The following is a 19,951-nucleotide window of genomic DNA, read 5'->3' as shown; positions in this document are numbered from 1 at the left end:
GCACCACAAGACATATTTGTAAATCATATCATCTTTATTTCATGAAAATCCACTATCATTTCATGATCTTTCATACTTAGGAATACTATCCATTTTTAAGTCCATTGGCATTGGAACATTGCCAGATTCAACCTGCAGTGACTGTAATTAAGATACATACATACATGTACACAAGATGCCCTAGTACAACAATGGCATTGAGGACACCCCTGACAAATGGTGTCCTCAATACTGACATGTCAAGGTTGAAATGAGGACACCCCTGACAAATGGTGTCCTCAATACTAACATGTCAAGGTTGAATTGAATTGAAATGACTACCATCACTGTCCTTGATAGAAAGGGTGTCCCGCCAACAGGCTTGAATCACCACTTCTTTTTCCCAAACATACATGTATATCAATAACAACCTCGTCCCCTCACCCTTTAGTATCGAACAAATGCACTGTAAATACCCGCGATTCAGAAACTGATAATCACAGAATGCTAAAGAAACAAACGTAATGTTAGCACAAGATTTCACCAAATGACAGCAGACATACAATGCCTGGTATCCTTCTTATAATCAACCAGAGAATAAATGACAGCCCAAGATTTGATGAGAACATCATTCTGACTTACATAGCCAAGATGTTATCAAACTCATAACCAATCGTACTCTTCTAAACTCATGCCAAGCTCGACCTCATGGGTTACTGAATTCTTTCCTCATTCTAAGAAGCATTGACAAGGATCTTCCAAGAAGGCAAAACCTGATACCCCTTGCCAATTCAGCCTGCAGTCTTCACCAACCGTCATAACATAACCCACACCTCTGCGTCTGCAGGAAGACTGTCCATGACACTATGAACACACTAGAAAAATCCTACAGTGCAACTAACAGTGCTGGACACTGCATCATACATGTCCAAACAGCACATGGAGTTCAACTCAGCAGGGCCAACTGGCCTCCTCGCAATACCTTTCCTCACCAGTAGTGTTGATTCCCTCAAATATATACCTGGAAGAAGAGATGTTTAGTCCACTATTCATCTTATTACCACAACATGTATGGCTTCTACTGGCAGCCTCACAAAATTTCAAAAAGTTTCTTGAGTTCCACTATTAATTGCCAGTCATTTTTCTGCATGTCCTCACGGAAGTAGTCCTTGACAGCATCGATTGATTCACGAGTGATCTGGAAAGATAAAAGAACATTTCAGCATACTTTACATGTGAGGCAAAGACCAAGAAGGACTGGACTGAAAATAACATGATAAAGTGGAATCAAATCAAAGGTGAGTAGAAAAGTCCCTGATCCTTTTCTATAGTGACTGCTTAAAACACACAGAAGATGGGGAGACTCATGGCAGTGGGTGCCCTCTTCGATGGCCTCAAACGCCTGACAAATTACATGTGTATGCTCATCAGTCTTCTGAATGGTAAAGATAAGAGAATACTGATTGTCTAACGCACAGAGTTGAGAACGGCTGCTAAGAACATTCCTACCTTGCTAATTAGTATATCATTATGATCAAAGTGGCGACCATACATTTTCGGTGCTTCTCCTCCCCGTGGCTCTATCTTTATGCACACCTCGCTGCCTCGACGTGCTTCCTCGGACTCTTTATGATTATTCTCTATACTTGTGATACGGCCAACGAGCACTTCCTAAAACACAAACGGAAGAAAAGAAATAACAATGTGCATGCAGCATTTGGAAATCAAATACAGGATTGCCAATCGTCATTGCTTTCGGCCTTCTCTTGCCCCTGCAATGAACTTGGCTCTGAACTTTCAAGAATCATGTAAATTTATTGTGGAAGTAATAAGAGAAACAAAACCTAAATATTACCTCCTTGTCGTCTTTTCCTGGCACACAGAGCGGTGTTCCACAGCGAATAAATCCTGCCTCGACCGACACGCCAAGGACAATTGGGTCGCGACTGTTGAATATATACTGAGGAAGAATACGAAGTTTGCAAGGGAACACGGCAATGCTTTTGAATTCGTCCTGCTTCTTTTTCTTAAATGCTTCCCGATATGCTGTGAATCGGTCGAACAGATGATAGATGATGTCTGCCGTGAAGATCTGCACGCCTACACTATCAGCAAGTTCTTGGGCTTCTCGCTCTACTTTCACATCAAATGCAAGAATTACTGCATACCTGCAAATAAATAACCAACGTCACTGTCAATACAAAGCACATTTTCACAAGTACAATGATTTGGGGAATGTGGGAATGTCCCCACCCCCTTTCCCATGGAGTCTATCTCTTATTCTAAGTCCAGGACAAAAATCACCAACTGACCACGTAAACTAGCTACCTCTCCCCCACCCAATGTTTGAAGGGTTATCAAATGCTTCAGATGAAGCGCGCATGCAATGTCTATGTAAGTAATTCATACTTACTGTATATCGCGTTCCACCATCGCAGATGCCTTCATGACATCACGTTTATGGACAGGTCCTATATTGATACCAGCATACTGAAGGAAGAAACACAGACAGATATAACAGTTTGTTTGGAAGTTTCTGAAAGTACCATTTGTATCTTCATGGATTGTATTTGTTGCTATAATGAAGTATTTCTTTAACAATTTCTCTTATTAGCAGAAAAAGTTTACTTACATTAATTTTGGATGTTTTAAGGAATTCGAGTAAAGCTTCTAATGATCCTAGGGTGGAGGCCTGGACAAACACACCTCGGTCACTCAGTCTGATGGCATTCAGGATGTTCTTGAGTTGTTTGGCTATGTCTTCCTAGAAAACGGAATCAAACATTAATATTGACATGACAAGATCAAACTTCACGAGGAAAACACCAGGCCTAAACTGAAAGATCTTTGATTGGGTTGGCTCTTTGCGAGGCGATATAAATAAATGTGTCTTACCCGATAGATTTCCGTTTCATCTGGATGGTAGGAGACATACATTGGTAAGCCAGCAAGAGCCTTCTCCAGGTCCTTGGCTATGAGCTTCACTCCTGAAGCAGCCTTCAGCTCCTTCACTTTCTCATACTGGTTCTGTCAAAGATACAACAAACAGATAGATGTAGTCCACGCGCAGACCAGGACGGACAACATCACAGACTACAGACCTCATCAAGCTACATGTTAACCATACAGGTTTTCCCCAACTGCCACAGACGATGACGATATGTCACATGTGGCAAGTCCAAGCATGCCCAGTGATCCCTGCAGATAAAGCAATGACGTGGGTCAGATCTACAGAAGGTTGTTCAGACTGGTAATAAAATCTGAAGGCTTTTCCTTTGAGCAAATGATAATCGCGGCACATCCTTTTCTTACCTTGACTCTCAACTCCTTCATAGGTGGTGGCACCAGGAGACCTCTGATTTGCGTTGTGATTGGCCCCTCTTGCCCCGCCAACACAATGGTGTCACCCTCACGTAACGTACCATTTACTAGGATCACGTCTATTGTTGTACCTAAACCTGGAAGAGCTTTGACCTCCATCACAGTGGCCTGAAGCTCGGCTGTGTAGGACAGTCTCTTTGCCAGCATGGTTTGACAGAGTTCACAGATGAGAGCCATGAGGTTGCCCATGCCGTCACCAGTATGGGCAGACGTTGGCACCATTGAGATCCATTCACGGGGATTCTTGTTGTCATAAAACAAGGTGACATTGAGTTCCTGAAACACAAATGTACATGTAATATGCATGCATTGTAACTGCCAGTAACTCATTATAGTTTAGTGGGGACAACCCAGACCCAAACAAAACAAATGTGCACACTTGAAATGCTGAAGAAAGATAGATTACATCGGAAATGCCAAAAGCCACAGTAACCCTTTGTTGCTGGGGAACCACATGACTGGTCAGAGCCCTAACTTTATCAGAGTTGAATGAACAGACCATACCTGTTGAGCAAATTCCACCACAACTTGCTTTAACCGATCATCAAATTCATCTTTCGTATTCTTCGTTTGTTTTTTAATCGTGTTCTGTATGTCATTGTGTGGGTTGGTCTTCCATTGGTACAACCTATCAATCTGCAACGGGAAAGGGAAGAATACATCAGAATGATTGTGACATTGTCTTCATATAATCATAAGTGAAATACGACAGACACCTCTCAAGATCCCCTGGTGGTTACCAATGAGGATCAGTTTCCCAAATAATCATAAGACAGTGCCCTTTTTTGACACCTCTTGTTTCCTACTTTGAGGACAGTCAGGGGCCACTGACTGAACTTCAACGAATGCTCCCCGACACCCATTACCCACACTCACCTTATTTAAGGCAACCACGAATGGAGTTTTCCGTGACTTGAGGAGGTTAATGGACTCGATTGTCTGCGGTTCTAATCCGTGCATGATGTCAACAACTAATACAGCTATATCACATAGGGACGATCCTCGCGATCGTAGATTACTAAAAGACTCATGGCCGGGCGTGTCAATGATAAGCAGTCCAGGCACTCGCACATCCATTTTGACAAACTGAAAATGAACGGTAAAATTGGTAGAGAGAAGTTGTTGGTTTGGGTCAAAGGACTATCATTTCATGTCTTTAGATTGTCACTTCAACTTAGTTGTTCTGAGATGCTCTATGATCTCGACAATGCCTCAGTCATGTAAGTGGTAACAAGACCACAAAGCTGCCATATGATCTAGAAGACCCTCACCTCTTTACACATCTTGGTCTGCTCCCTAATGGCCTCCACAGGCACATTGGTAGCACCTATCTGCTGTGTGATACCACCAGCCTCACCATCCTGGACGTGCGTCCGACGCAGCTTGTCCAGAATCTTGGTCTTTCCTGTGTCCACGTGACCAAGGACACAAACCACCGGAGCCCTAAGGACATCTGTTGAACGATTCTTATCGTTTTCCTCTTTACGTTTCTGGAATATTAGAAAACATAGTTTAGTCGTGGTACGTAGATGTTTGCAAGAACTTCTGTCCCAACTGATGCATCATTCAACTGAAGTCATTTCTTCAATCCCTGACAGACCATGCCTCGAATGACACTGACCTGTAACCTAAGAACAGCTTTCTCTCTCGCTCTCTCTGCCGGTGTCATACCATCGTCGCTCTCATCAGAAGATGACTCCGACTCGGACTCCTCTTCACTCTCTTCCTCAGACTCATCCTCTTCCTCCTGTTCCCCAGATTCCTTGTCATCTTCTTCTTCTTCATCGTCCTCTTCTTCCTCCTCATCTTCTTCTTCATCTTCCTCACTTTTCTTTTCAACTTGAAGGAAAAGCAATAGCTTGAAAGCCTGAACTCAGTGTCCTGTTCTTACTAAAGCTACTTAAAGCTCAAGTTGGAGTAGAAGGAGAGTTAGCAACAACCAACAGTCAGACTTATCAGTAACTCAGGCTCATGAACTATTGCCTGAACAAAGACTACACAATCAGGCCAAGCCACGTGTAGATTGTAGAAACTGTGATTACTAACCTTCGTCTTTTTCCTTCTCCTCATCGCTGGCAGCCTCCCAGTCATCTTTAGGCTCATCTGCCTCCTCCCATGATGCAACAGCGGCAGCCTCCATCTTCGGCTCCGCCTCAGTCGGTGTCTCAACAGTTGGTAAAGTCTTCTCCTCAACTTCACTTGGCGTTTGTGCTGGAGTTGTCTCCTCTGCAAGCATAATAATAACCACCAGACCTGAGGTCACAACAAATAGCTTCTCGAGGCATTTCCAGGCACTTATAAATCTTTGCTTTTCTCTCTGCCTTATTGCCACCCAGGCTTCTACAAGAAATGCCATTAGATTCATTGAGAGTCAACTCATCCACACAGCATATGAGGACTTGTAGTGAAGAGGCTAGGATCTGGTCAATAATGACAAAGTCCAAGTTGTACTTGGGAGGGAAGAGTGTAACTGATTCTACCTGAAGGTGAGCTCTCCTTCTGACCAGGCTTCCGCTTCTTTTTGTGTTCATACACCACACGCTTCTTTTTCGGCTCCTCACCATCTTCAGCTTTCAATGGAATTTCAATACCTGAAACGAGACAGTGGGAAGAACATTCATTAAAACCAACATTTTCCATGCATTGTTCGGTTGGCAAAACCAGTAACGACCTGAGGTGCATGTAGCCTTGGATGATTTAAATCAGAAATGTCACCTTACCTTGAGCCTTCATCTGCTCCAACATCTGCAGAGCCCGTTGCCGATCCTCTTTCTGTTTTTTCGTCATGAACTTTCCCTCCGCCTTCAGCCTGGCTTCTCGCTCCTTCTTCTTTTGTTTGATTCTCTCTTTCTTCTCAGCTTCTAATCGAACCTAGAAGGAATGGAAAGATGAAGGGCATTGCACAGTTGTTAACTCCCCTAAGATGCAAAATGAGCAGCCCCCATGACTGTGTCGGCTGACAGGTTACCAGCAGACAACTGTACCACACCAACATCTACAAACTTCAATCTTGCTCAGAAGTTGCTGATGATGGTTTGGCGGTCTCTCTAGCATATGCTACCAAGTGTCAAGGCCACAGAAAGGCACATGAACCTGGACTATATGCGTCAAAACTAAGAAGTAGGCGGCTCTAGGAAAATTCGTCCCCGGATAATTCGTCCCCGGAAAACTCGTCCCCGGAAAATTCGTCCCCGAGAAAATTCGTCCCTGGAAAATTCGTCCCCGAGGAAAATTCGTCCCCAGATAATTCGTCCCCGTGGATAATTCGTCCCTGGAAAATTCGTCCCTGAGGAAAATTCGTCCCCGGAATATACGTCCCCGAGGATAATTCGTCCCCGGAAAATTTAACAAAAGTTGAAAGTTTCCGACATTACTTTCTAGTAATAACTACTACCTACTCCTTTCGACTTTTCTCATTCAGTGTTATATCTCTATTTACTACCCTACTAGCTAGTTACCTACTCCACTTTTTTCATAGTAGGTAGAGGTAGGCAGGCAAAATAAATTTTTTTTTCTTCAAATAAGTATTTTTACTGGTCAGAATGAAAGAAAAGCTCTAAATTCTTCCATAAAATATTTTGCCTGCCTACCCTACCTACTATAAAAATAGTGGGGTAGGTAACTAGCTAGTAGGGTAGTAAAGAGAGATATTACACTGAATGAGAAAAATCGAAAGTAGTAGTTATTACTACAGTCCATTCGACAAGACTTAAGGGTCTTAGAAAGTAAAGTCAGAAACTTTTAACTTTGTAAAATTTTCTGGGGACGAATTATTTTCGGGGACAAATTTTCCTAGGGGACGAATTATCCAGGGACGAATTTTCCTTGGGGACGAATTATCCGGGGACGAATTTTCCTAGGGGACGAATTATCCTCGGGGACGAATTATCCGGGGACGAATTTGCGGGGACGAATTTTCCGGGGACGAATTATCCGGGGACGAATTTTCCTGTAACCGAAGTAGGCCTACCAATTAAGTTATTTGTGCATAGAAGGCAACTGTACCACACTAACATCTACAAACTTCAATCTTGCTCAGAAGTTGCTGATGATGGTTTGGCGGTCTCTCTAGCATAGGCTACCAAGTGTCAAGGCCACAGAAAGGCACATGAACCTGGACTATATGCGTCAAAACTAAAAAGTAGGCCTACCAATTAAGTTATTTGTGCATAGAAGGCAACTGTACCACACCAACATCTACAAACTTCAATCTTGCTCAGAAGTTGCTGATGATGGTTTGGCGGTCTCTCTAGCATAGGCTACCAAGTGTCAAGGCCACAGAAAGGCACATGAACCTGGATTATATGCAACGAAACCGTATACATGTGAAAGATAAGAATCAATGGCGTTACTTGTAAGATAACTGTGCATGAGTCGGACACCTTATCCAATTCTATAATCGATTATGATGATTTGAAGCTCATTGACAGAAAAGTCAGAGCCACTTCATTATCTTGTGCAGGCGACATGGTTTCACTCTTACCGCTTCCTCCCTTGCTTTTCTTGCTGCCTCAGCCTGTCTTTCCTTCTCCAACTCTTCCCTCTCAATTCTCTCTTCTTCTTCTTTCACTCTCGCTAATGCTTCTTGCATGGCTTTGATCTGCAAGTAGACAAAACAGAATATGAGAAACAAACTAATATACAACTCCAACAAGATTGAACTGCCTATTAATGATACCACAGAGGAAAAACTTCGTCCAAATCAAACTCTCTCAGACAGACTAATGAGGTTGATAACCTTTCCATAAGTTAAAATGATGACTCACTTGTTTATTTGCCGGCTTCTTCTTCTTCTCTTCTTCTTCCCCTTTCTTGTCTTTCTTCTTCTTACGATCTCGCTCCTTCTTTTTCTTTTGACTTTTACTCTCCTCCTCCTCACCATCTGAACCTTTAGCACCTGAACATGACAATGATGATACATAGTAATGACAATCAAATCAGAAGAGGCTTTCCAGTGAACAACAGGAAGAAAATGACATTTCAGAGACAGTGCTCATTATGTTGGGGATGATTAAAGGTGGAGGACTTACCCAGGAGAACCACACCCCGAAATGTTACACCGGTCAATCTGAGAAAAGTCAAGAACATGCCATGCCAAGAATTCTCTTGTTGAGGTTATTCAGATGTCATCTTCCAGCTGGTGGCCTGACTGAGCATAAGTTTCACCGAGTCAATCTGGGTTTAGTATTCCCTTGCTCTTATGCCACTTCCAACCCATAGTCTCGGGCCAAACAGTCGCAAACATTACTGAAATAGCATGACTTAACGCACCTTCATCTTTTGTTGTAGCACCTTGAGAGTCTGCTTCGGGTGTCTTCTCCTCAGTAGGAGTCCCCTCTTTCTCGGCTTCTTCCTTCTCTTCTCTTTTCTCCTCCTCTTTTTTCTTTCCCTTTCCCTGCAGATGAATAACAAGAGTGTCATGAAATGAACCGGCAGAAAACGCAGAAGACTTTTTGTGCCTTGCAAAATGAAACTTCCAATAAAGTTTCTGAGCAATCCCCCTCCCTCCCTCTCCCATGCCAATGAGGCAATCAACACCCACCTTCTGTTTCTCCTCAAGTTTTTGTTTCTTTTGCCTCTCTTTCTTCTCCTTCTTCTTCTGTGCCTTTGTCTTTACCACACCACCCTCATCTTCCTCATCCTCATCATCATCATCGTCATCATCACCATCAACATCCACATTCTCATAATTTTTCTTAACTTCCTCCTGTTTCACTTTTTTGCCTTTTTTCTTCTTTTTCTGATCCTCAAATTCCTCTTCACCAATTTCCGTCACCGTCTCTGCCTCCGGTATCTCACTCAAATCAACAATGTCACGCTTCTTCTCCTTTTTCATCTTCTCTCCTTCCTTCTCTCCATCCTCAATATCCATATCATCAGTCCCCTTCTCTTGTTTTCCTTTCTTGCCCTTTTTCTTCTTCCTTCGGTCCTCAAACTCGTCCTCACCAATCTCGGTCACCATCTCTGCCTCCTGAATCTGACTCAGATCAACAATATCACGCTTCTTTTCCTTTTTCCTCTTCCCTGCTTCCTCCTTGTCTTCACCTTCATCTTCCTTCTCACCTCCCTCCTCCACGGCTGGCTGGAGGTCGTCCTGCTTACCCTTCTTTCCCTTTTTACCTGAAGAGACAGCAGCAAGTTTATACACAAACTCAAGATATCTATATAATCTATCTATCTATCTATATAAGACTCGACAGTGCCAACAATGGCACATGTACCTTTCTTTCCCTTAGCAGTGGGCTCCTCAATTGCTGCTAGAATGGCATCAATATCTTCATCTTCCGCTTTCGTCTGCTTCTTCTTGTCTTTCTTGGCCTTTTTCTGCTGGGCCTTGGGAAGAGCTGGTGAGTCTTCCTTCTCATCTGCGTCATTGACAGGAGATGGTACCTTCTTCCTCGGCTTCATCTCCTCTGGCTTCTCTTCTTCCTGAATGTTGAATTTACAATATATAGTTGAATACAAGTGGCCAAGGGTGTTACAAATGAACTAGAACTATGGCAAAGAAGAAACTGAGCAAATACTGATATCATCATCTACAAGTACGAAACTAAAAGCACAACTTCTAACCTCCTCTGATGGAGCCGAGTCATCATCCATCATATCTAGCATCTGGAATGCAGACATCCCAACTGGTTTTTTGGGCCCCTTCTTAGCCGCTGGTTTAGCAATCATCACAAAATCTTCAACCTCCTCGTCTTCGTCACTGTCATCTCTCTTCTTGGACTTCTTTTTCTGAAGAAAAAATTTCATGAAATTTGCACAATCACACGCAATGTTCATCTACAACTAAATTATCAGGCAGACAAGTTACTTCAGTAAAATGACTGTGCTATGAACAAGTAGGTTTCGATATGAAATACCTTATCTTTCTTGGCAGGCTTGGCAACTTCTGGTGTCTCTTCATCATTGTTTGCTCCTTTGTTCTCAAGAGAAAGTGCAGCGATCTCAGCAGCTACATCATCCTCACTGAAACACAGTCAGAGCAGTGTCAGAGGTAAGTTATAGAAGTACCGGTATATGTATGTATGTGGCGCCGGTATCACAAAGCAGCCATAGCCATGGCATAGGAAGGTTGCAAAGATAAAATTTATGGTGGACATAGAAGACGAAAAGGTTCTGCAATACCGATATAGAAGCAAGTTTCTTTTCTACAGGTACCACATTGCACAATGGTTTGCAATAAAAGAATACACACAAAATGTACATGATTTGTACATTGAACATTGTACACAAACTGTGCAACATGCACGAAGTGGACAAGCATGGACATTTTCTCAACAGATGGGTCAGAAGAAAGCGAAGAATTTACCACGATAAACTAATAAACCTATCAAGCTGAACACTTACAAATCATCGTCCTTTCTGTTCTTTTGATCCTTCTTAGATTTACCCATTTCTGATACGAAATCATTAAGTTATTGACAAATATATTGAGGACTTTTGTCAAATCACAAGAAACCTCTCACACGTCGTAATTGACCGGAACCGCAATTGCGCCTGCGCGACGAATTGCGTTAGTTCCATTTGCCTCACTCAGATGGCAGCACTTGCCGGTACTTTGTATGGCACACAAAAGCTGAATTAATTCATGCAATGTATACAGGGTGTGTCAAGGACTCTCCTTGTCTTGCTGTGTGAATCCTGTATGTGAGAAAATGGGCCAAGTAAGAAAGCCAGTTGGATGGATGGACAAAGGGCTGAGGTCGTCTGGTCTCCCGGTCTGGTCTACAGGTCGAGTCAGCCTACTTCTTCACAGTGCCCTTAGGATCACTCTTTATCAGGACACCTCTAACAACATTTTGTCGGGTCACAAGGGTATAGGCTCTTAGAACCTATCAAATAGTCTCAAATAAAAACTAAAGGAAAGTCTTATTGTTAATTGTAATAACCATATTTTATTATGAACCTAACATTGTACAGAGCATACATATTATTTTTTTAATTACAAGTGTCTTTCTTCCTTTCTTGATGCAGGGTGCATCAGATCAGATTTCCATCCCCTCGGGACTAAAGGCTCCCATTTTTGCAGCACAAAGCAAGGTGCAACTACGATGGTGGCCGGACTGGGCAACTTTAAATCCCCATACAAAAAATGAAAAATTCTTTCTATATGAAAAGAATACATGCAAATTGAAACATACTATCATCACTATTTACAAATTCTTTACAAAATCAAGAAATCTACTTTGCTAGCAGCTACCCTTAATAAGTTAAGTGATGGATACATATAGGTTGCAGTGTGACTGTGAAGACCAAATCATCACACCATGATCAATACAACTGGATCCACCCCTCTTGAAGAAGTGTTGGCCCTACATCAACAACAGCAGTAGTCGTAATGTATGTGCTTATTTCCAAAATCCAATTCAAAGGATTCAGACTGAGATAACACTAAATACTTGCCACCCAAGTTGGCCTGCCCTGGATGACCATGGAAAATGAGTAGGTGTTTGACCTGTGATGTTCCTGCTTGGGAAGCCAGGGACGCCAGCCTGAATACACATGATCCTTGGCAGGTTGGGAAACTGGTTTTCCAGGGTGCAGAAGTTCAGACAAAACATATTGGCAGATTGTATGATATATGCAGTGCAGAAAAGAAAGTCCTTTTACATATCCAATTCAACAGAATTACAGTAACACAGTCATGACAGTTCATAAGTTTTTTATGACACATTAGGGCCGTTTAGACGACAGGCGAAAAGACCGCATTCGGATCGAATCTGGATGAATCTGGATTAAAACCACCCAAGGCGATGGTACCTTTTTAGTCCGGATGCAACCACATTGATCCGGATCTTTTTGCGTTTACACGACGAAAAATTAATCCGGATTCGGGACGCATCCGGATTTTTTCGCGTCGTCTAAACGGCCCTAATATCTTATCCGCTTTGTATCCTAGACAAGCACAGGCGAAGCCAGTTTTGAAGCAGCACCGTGAGAAGATTTGATATTCTTTTGGTCGAGTTCTTTCTGTAGCTCATCAACACGTCTCTGGAGCTGGGCCTTCAGGACGAGCAGCTCACGATTCCTCAGATGGATGGGCTCCTGTAAAGAGACAGATGGGATGCAATCAGGTCTACTTTGGCTAAAAAAGTTCTGCTTTGGGAACATTTTCAATAAACCCTTACTGAATAACTTGATTTGTTTGCCCGAAAGTTATGATGAGGATGGAGTCTCCAGCAAGAAATGCATTGAAATGGTTGAGAAAACAATGACATTATATTCAGGCATACACTCTGCAACTCTCATTACTCCAAGTTATCAAAAATCATAAATGGGGACAAAGCCAGAGTATTTGCACATTTTACCAGCAAGTATATGTAAACAGACTTGTCACTCATGCTCATGCAACATGGTATAACACCTTTGTCTTTGTTTCGATGCAACTCTAACCTAACAATTCGGTTACTCTTCAGTGGGCCACCTGATACAAATAGTCTTACTTGCACATGCCTCTGCTGGAAAAGTCCAGTAGCTCAAAAACACATGGACGGTAAAATGCTCTTTTGGAATTCATATCCTCTCATTCTAGAAATAATCGTTTGTTCATCCTTGATATTTACCCCTGCCAGAATGTATGTACTTTAAGTGCTACATGTAGGGTAAGGTGGTGTGTTGTATCTTGTCATAGGAGAGAGGTCAGTAAAATAAAGCAAAGTTGTATCGCAGTTCAGGATTGCAAGACCAACCACCGAGATATGTGTCGCGAAACCAGATAGTTTTTTAGAAATCTGAGAAAAGGAAGAAGAATTTATTGTATAGATCTATCTATTTATCTATACATCACCAGCACCACTCTCTGTTCAGTCCTATTTGCCTATTTTAATGTCCTTTGATGGTCAGTTTGTTTGCTAATGTAACCATACAGACTCTGGAGTAATCACAAGAATTTTAAAAGACAACTGTAAAGTACTGATTCATACATTTGACAGAACCAAAGGCACAATGTTTTATGTACAAATTAATAAAGCCCTTAATCGCAATAAACGTTAGTTGAAGAAAACAAGATAACACAGCGAGACCATACATGTACTCTCTCGGCTGAAAACATAAGTTGATAGGTTCATAGTAGTTGGCAAACAGGACAGTTTCAAATTAAAAGAAACAAACTTAATAAACTATAATAAAAGAGTTACAAATGAATGCCTGAATATAGAGACTGGAAACTCTTCTATGAATAACTATGACCCATGAACTCCATGAACATTGTTGTGGGAATACTAATTCAAAGGGGTTTTATTCAATTGCGCCCAATCAAATGCATTTCTCCTGACGTCCTGTGTACATAAGTCAAAAGACATGCAACTCAGGAATGCCAACTCACAAGTGGCCTTTTGTCTGGGGGTATTTAGAATGAACATGCTTATTCTTTTGCCAAGTCACAAGGCCACGATGCCACAGGTTGACAGGGGAACAGTCTATTATTGCCCAGCCTATGTTCTCATGCATGGTTAATCTTGCAATCAAGGTATTGGTGTCATGTTATTAGCATGACTTGGATAAACTCAAGAAATGACTTATGTCAAATGATCTCTAAGACCTGATAACAACACATAATAAGCCAAGTTGCACGTGATAGTTTGGTTCAGAAAGCATGGGCCTTGATGCTTTAATACAAGGCCTCTGAATGGCGAATCGCAGAGTCCCAAATTCATGCTTTAGGTCTGGCCAGTTAACCTGGCATAACCATACAGTTTTATAACCATTTTTTGTTCTTTCATTGGGTAAGTGTAATCATCAGGTCTAAGAGTAAGAGGGGGTGGATCATACCCGAGCCAGGCCGAAAGTGGGTGGACTTACCACATACTGATCACTTTTAATAACGCTGGTGGGCGCCACCTGACATGTTAAAGTGAATCAGTGTAGATCATGCAAAGGGAGACATATCTATGCCACAATGTAAACATCCCATTGTGCCATGGATAAAATGTTGGTGAATTGGCGATTTTAGAATAAGGTTGAAGGCAGAAGAGGAAGAAGGTATACTAATATGTTCTATTGACACTTCCCACTTCCCACTTCAGAGTGTGAATACAGAACAATATCTCGGTTAGCTTTCCCCCTTCTACTTAAAGTTAAAACAAGACAGAAAAGGAATTTTGAAATGAAGGGAAGATTGGGAATATGTAGTATATTTCAAAATACGAATTCACAGAGGTGACAAAGTAATCTGAAGCAAAAAATCAATCAGAAGCACAAAAGTAAGAAATTGTGTTTGGTAAATATGAAAAATTCACACAAGATAATTGGGTTTCAAGAAAGCCTTGGTACAGTCTCAATGGTTGATTTAACTGGTCATGATGTGGTGTGCACAAGCAAGCTACATTTTACTCTCTACCAACAAATGATGCCATAGCCAGACAATTGCCATGCCTGTCCATTCAACTATAAATAGATCTTGCAGATGCCTTCTCTGTACAAGAGCTATGTTCAGATTGGAGTTTCTGACCTGGAGATCAGGAGGCAAGAATACATGTAGAACTTGAGTCACACATGCTGAAATCATGACGCCTTCTCACCTGTGGTCTCATTCTTGGGTTCCAGCGAATGTAATAGCGGGACCAGAGCTCGATCCTCCTCATACTCGCCACAGGGTAGAGCACGTGTTGGTTTAAGTACGAGGCATACAGAGGGTTGAGGTACTCCTCGGGATCAGAGTTGATGTACGACCAGAGAGAGACAGTCTTTTGAGGGAGCTCCTCTCGGACACGTATCTGCTCAGAGTTGAACAAGAATGTCCCGAACAGACAGCTATACAGATGGTCGAGTATCGTGATGAGGAAGTGCTCGTTGAACTCGAATGCATTCGGGAACTGAAACAAACACAACGATACTGCAAATCATCAATTTTCCTGTGTTTTTGCAAACGGGTCCATTTTGTAGACCAATATTGTCGGAACAGATTGATTTAAACACCACTTGCTCTTCAACCAGTCAGGGCTAAACATGCAAAGGGATCAGACAAGGTCCTTGGAATTTGTCTTCTCAGAAAGCGTTTTAACCAGGACATCTATACATGACAGAGTCAACTTTCTGGCTACACAAACTTAAAGAAGACATTTGTTACGTTACCTGTCTCGTCATCTGCCAAACACAGTCAACAAACTGTAAGAATACTGGAGAACGATCCGCGTCTGAGTGCTTGTCTTCTCCGTGGCCAACTCTCTGAGGAAGATAAAGCAATAACAGATTTGAACCAAATATCATTCGTTTACCGGTAAGTCTCTTCTGCTGAAAGTATGCACAGGTATCCTTGGACCTTGGCCAAGGAACACTGCGCACACAAATAAAAAAGTCAAGGACAAACTATGATTTAAATGCAACAGCCTAAAGTTACATACCTGTTGAAACTTGTGACCAAATGACAACCACTCCTTCTCGATGAGAACCTCAAAACCCTTGAGAGTTCTGTAGTATGGGTCCAACATGACTAGGGCAAGGGCCGACAGCTGGAGACAACAAGAAATGGAAGATTATGGTGATGAAAATTAAATGAGTTAAAGAGACACTGCAACAAAAAGATATAGTTTGTCAAGATTGCTCAATATGGCCACTTCTTGGATAGATCAGGACGAGCTATTTGCACTGGCTTGTTGATGCCACTTGAGTATGGACTTGCTGATACACTGACCCTCCTCCATCACAATGTGTTTAACCTTCATACCTGAGCTGATCTATCCCAGCCATCACTACAGTGGATCAACACCGATGTCTTGTTACTTTCTACTTTGTCTGCTATCCTAACGGCACCCGCCAAGATTTGCTAAAAAGAATAGATGATATGTACCAATACTGTGTCATAGTGCTCTATCCACATACCACAGAGGGGAAATCAGTGGCTAAACATATCATGAATGAAAGCCAAGCTCTATAAATGAAGATCAACTTCGCCTGCGGTTAGCACCTATAACCTCTCTTTGCTCCAGACGCATCACCACCGCTAGGAGTTGGCATGTCTTCACAAGACAGTTATAACCTTCTCTGAAGGTTGACTGGAGAGGGAGAAAGATGTAAACCAATCAGTATGGAAAAACAGTTGGATAACATTCCCAGGTCAATGGATCTACTTCACTACACTTGTCAATTTCACCTCAAGGACCTCACCTTAATGTGTTCAAGCCAATGCGTCGATTCAATATTCGACAGCCAGTGACTGTCATCAATTGTTGGGAAACAGATATCCTTTAACTTCCGTAAACTCTCTCTCATCACATGGATGTTGTGGATATCGAGGAAGACCAGCTCAGCGTGTGGGTATGCATCTTCACTCTCGTATCCACCACCCTTAGCCTGAAAGATTAATGGATAGTGAAGTAGGTACCTGGAAAGAGAGAGCCCTGTGACTAGAGATGATTGGGACCTTATGTCCAGTTGATGACATGGAGACCAAGGTGGACCCCTATTATAAGTAATCTCTCACCTTGTTAGCGACTGCATTCACGCTTGGCCGTGCATCCATGATATAGAGCTTGTGCGACTGGGCATTCGCATCCATAATCGTCTGGATGTATTTCTCGTCTTCCTTATTCCTCTTGCTTGCGACTCCAACCTGAGGCTGACTCGACCTGGTAATGGTTGCCTGGCTCTCGGGGTGGATCCATGATAGCACCTAAAACAATAAAATGAGGACACATTACATATAAAAAACAACTAGGTACTTGAAAGAGGATGCTGTAGCTGGTATTTGCCTCTGTTAACTTCATGTTGCCATATTCAGGGCCTTTTCCTGAATGAGGCATTGAAACGCTGAAATTATCCTCATGTTACAACAGCAAACTTACCGGTAGCCGTCCTCGACTTCTGAAGGCAGCAACATATTTCAGATCTTCATCAGTAGTCGCACCAGGTACCGCAACCTGCAAGGGAAATATTGTTTATCATCAATGGTTTACCTCTTCAACTGCACTGACTGACAATGCTTGAGATTTTTTGTCTCTTGTAAATGTAAAACAACACATTATAGGTGTTCAATGACATCGGCCATATGTTTTCTTCACACTCTGAATAAAAATAGTACCATCAAATGGTACTCGAATAAAACAACTTCATCATGGAAGATATTAGAAATATAACATGTATAGTACTTACTATGGCTGGATAGGTGTCACAGACTTCATAGTTTTCATTGGCCCTGCTGACCCTCCAACTTTCATTTGGAAGACCCTGAAAATGTACAGATGGTGTATTCTGAAGGCCTTACACTGACACGGCCTCGTGTTCAGCCTTTCCAATAACTGATCAAGAAGTACAGCACTGCATCAGCCTGGCAGTTGGAAAGAAGCCTTTTCACCACTCAGAACATTTGACTAAATCATTACAGATTGCAACAGTGGCTTTCAACATTGATGATTCTTCAAGGACCAGAAAAGCAGTAGAAAAGGGCTTACCATTCTTTTGAACTCCTTGATCGGATCATACACCGACCAACCATTCTCCTCATATTCTTCTTTGAACTCAAAGGCAAACATCGGCTGAAATTGAAGAAATGATATTCAGTGAACTAAACTAAAATGTTAATTGCTGATCAAATCCAATTAAAGCCAATGGTCTTCTTCATTTCAACTTTGTCACATCTTTGCACCAAGGCAAGTTTTACACTAAGAAATGTCTATGACATTAACTATTATCACACTTTCCAAGCAATACACTCACAGTGAGTCACACCAATCAACTTTATCTTCAAACAATCTCACAGCGCTTTGCTACAGTATATAGTCAGTATAAGCACCAGGGTAGAGAAGACTTACAACTTTATTAGTGATTGGGAATGCATATTGCGTCAGTTTTTCAAAGACCTGCCGCCTAGAATGATTTTCTTGTTTGTGGGCAAATCTGAGATTCCTCATGTCCTGAAAAACAATGAAACAGTTGCAATGAATTACAGTGAGCACAGAAAAAGCAATTGGCCACCTACAGGCACTATAACACTCAATGCTGTTATATCTTGGTCGGAAAAAAGGCCCAGTTTTTTACACTAAATTATGCAACACTCAAATTCAAATAAGAAAGTGCTACTTACCTTACAAAATATCTCAATTCCATAAGAGTTCTCTCCCCTGCTCATTGATCCACCAACCTTTTCCACGCGACTGACGGCGCCAAGGGGCACATCTAGTATCAGTGGCGACTCCTGAAAAGATGACAATTGTATGATTGTGATGAGGTGTAACGGTAACTTTTACAAGTCTTATCGTCAAATGGGAATAAGATCTTTTCGATTCTTACTGAATTTCTTACAAATTTTTTTCATTTTTAAACTTACCCTATCTGCGGATCGGAAAAATATTTTAAAATTGGTCACGGACAGTGTTCCTCTTGTTCCACCAGTGTAGGGACAGAGGTATGTCACATCTCGGGCTAAAAATAAAGCGTCACATCTGCAGAAGTCGTCTATTTGGAAACCTTCAAGTTCAGCAATGGATGGAATGAACTAAACTGACTTAAAATTGAATCCTAAGTTTATGAGAGAAGAATTTTGAGTGGTGTCATCTCATCTTTCATCACCATAAGTTCCCAAAACTAAGGAAATTCCACGAGCAGAGTACAAATTTGAAGATGTCATGATTCATGTTCTATAACTATCCTTCTATTCCAACTTCAATAGCAAATTCCCAAAGTGTAGGAAAACTTACTCATTCCCATAATCTTCTCTCCATCAAGTAATGGCGGATCATCGGTTACTTTTGTTTGTGGTACCTGTTAGAATAAATCAATAAAAGTAATTAATTCCATAGGACTAAGCCTAATTCTAAGGCCCATTGGAGGTGCCAAGATCAAGACCCAACATCATCCATGCAGGAGCTCGAGTCCATATCAAACACAGTACAAAAGTCTATTATCAAGAGTTTAGACTCGGACTTAAGTTGTCAATGGAAACTCAGAACACATAAGAAGGCACAAGCCGACTTTAGACAAAATCGTAAGCCATTGTCATTGTGACCATTGACGATTGTGGGGTTGTCAATCCAAGACCAAATCATGAAATTATCATGTGTCGACACTGTCGTGATGAGACTCAGACTGAGCGATGTTTTCTGAATCAAAATCACCTTTATTGGTGGTGGAATCTGCTCCACTGTTCCTGAAACATTCTCAGCTGATGTTGAACTGGATGAACAAAGAGATTTGGATGGTGATCCAGATGCAGACACTTTTGACAGTGACACACTGCTGCTGGTTTCATTTCCTCCACTTTTCAAGGAAGCAGATTTTTCAGAAATGGAAATGGATTCACTGCTGTTGTCTTCAGGCGACTGTTCAGTCGGGAGATCATCATTCTCCTGGATCTCTGACAAAGAGGCACCAGGATCCATTATTGATCGGTTGGTGCAGTGAAAATAATGAATAGATATTTAGAAATAGATTATTTTGAGGAAGTTCTGGGAGGAAAATTTAGGAAAATTCTATAGCCTGAACCACCATCTTTACTATCCCGCACTGAATTTCGACGGGTGAGGCACTTTTTCCAAACATATCTTTTAGGAGCCGAAAAAATATGTGATAAACACTTTAAATTACAATAATTAACTTGACAACAATAACATTGCCAAGATTTGCCAAATTTGCCTGTTATTTACAAAATACACCC

The 19,951-nt window shown here is 41.7% G+C and overlaps 2 protein-coding genes across 3 annotated transcripts; both read right to left on the bottom strand.

The window, feature by feature from the left end:
- Positions 1-86: 86 nt before the first annotated feature.
- Positions 87-10,848, bottom strand: LOC135493359 (eukaryotic translation initiation factor 5B-like). Its single transcript, XM_064780663.1, has 22 exons — positions 10,711-10,848; positions 10,224-10,329; positions 9,931-10,095; positions 9,582-9,789; positions 8,903-9,480; positions 8,632-8,755; positions 8,127-8,257; positions 7,844-7,960; positions 6,081-6,231; positions 5,841-5,951; positions 5,407-5,586; positions 4,982-5,199; positions 4,632-4,850; positions 4,237-4,446; positions 3,865-3,996; positions 3,292-3,636; positions 2,875-3,006; positions 2,612-2,743; positions 2,393-2,469; positions 1,835-2,147; positions 1,489-1,650; positions 87-1,177 (listed from the first exon to the last, which is right to left on the bottom strand). Exons 1-22 carry the CDS (start codon positions 10,755-10,757, stop codon positions 1,070-1,072), a joined length of 3,966 nt encoding a protein of 1,321 aa, XP_064636733.1. The 5' UTR covers positions 10,758-10,848; the 3' UTR covers positions 87-1,069.
- A 390-nt stretch (positions 10,849-11,238) lies between these two features.
- LOC135493424 (myotubularin-related protein 2-like) lies at positions 11,239-19,808 on the bottom strand. Of its 2 annotated transcripts, XM_064780764.1 has the most exons (16): positions 19,413-19,808; positions 18,996-19,059; positions 18,626-18,720; positions 18,383-18,493; positions 18,111-18,212; positions 17,751-17,834; positions 17,452-17,526; positions 17,145-17,219; positions 16,784-16,972; positions 16,468-16,653; positions 16,028-16,126; positions 15,705-15,812; positions 15,436-15,528; positions 14,883-15,176; positions 14,164-14,202; positions 11,239-12,408 (listed from the first exon to the last, which is right to left on the bottom strand). In XM_064780764.1, the coding sequence occupies exons 1-16, from the start codon at positions 19,674-19,676 to the stop codon at positions 12,259-12,261; spliced, it is 2,028 nt and encodes a 675-aa protein (XP_064636834.1). In that variant the 5' UTR covers positions 19,677-19,808; the 3' UTR covers positions 11,239-12,258. The 2 variants fall into 2 exon arrangements, with proteins under 2 accessions (XP_064636834.1, XP_064636835.1); XM_064780765.1 differs by lacking the exon at positions 14,164-14,202 and having other exon boundaries at positions 19,413-19,807.
- Between the last annotated feature and the right edge of the window lie 143 nt (positions 19,809-19,951).

Source organism: Lineus longissimus, chromosome 9 (assembly GCF_910592395.1).
Source record: "Lineus longissimus chromosome 9, tnLinLong1.2, whole genome shotgun sequence".
Lineage (NCBI taxonomy): Eukaryota > Metazoa > Nemertea > Pilidiophora > Heteronemertea > Lineidae > Lineus > Lineus longissimus.
Note: the sequence above shows the minus strand (reverse complement) of the source record. Positions and strands in the feature narration are given on the sequence as shown.

Excerpts from the sequence above, each read along its gene's own strand:
- LOC135493359 (XM_064780663.1), bottom strand. The coding sequence starts at position 10,757 with ATGGGTAAATCTAAGAAGGATCAAAAGAACAGAAAGGACGATGATTT. Across the intron at positions 5,952-6,080 it reads GGAGCAGATGAAGGCTCAAG|GTATTGAAATTCCATTGAAA; the intron begins GTAAGGTGACAT and ends GTCTCGTTTCAG. Across the intron at positions 3,997-4,236 it reads TCGTGGTTGCCTTAAATAAG|ATTGATAGGTTGTACCAATG; the intron begins GTGAGTGTGGGT and ends TTCCCGTTGCAG.
- LOC135493424 (XM_064780764.1), bottom strand. The coding sequence starts at position 19,676 with ATGGATCCTGGTGCCTCTTTGTCAGAGATCCAGGAGAATGATGATCTC. Across the intron at positions 18,213-18,382 it reads GAATTGAGATATTTTGTAAG|GACATGAGGAATCTCAGATT; the intron begins GTAAGTAGCACT and ends ATTGTTTTTCAG. Across the intron at positions 17,220-17,451 it reads GTGACACCTATCCAGCCATA|GTTGCGGTACCTGGTGCGAC; the intron begins GTAAGTACTATA and ends TTTCCCTTGCAG.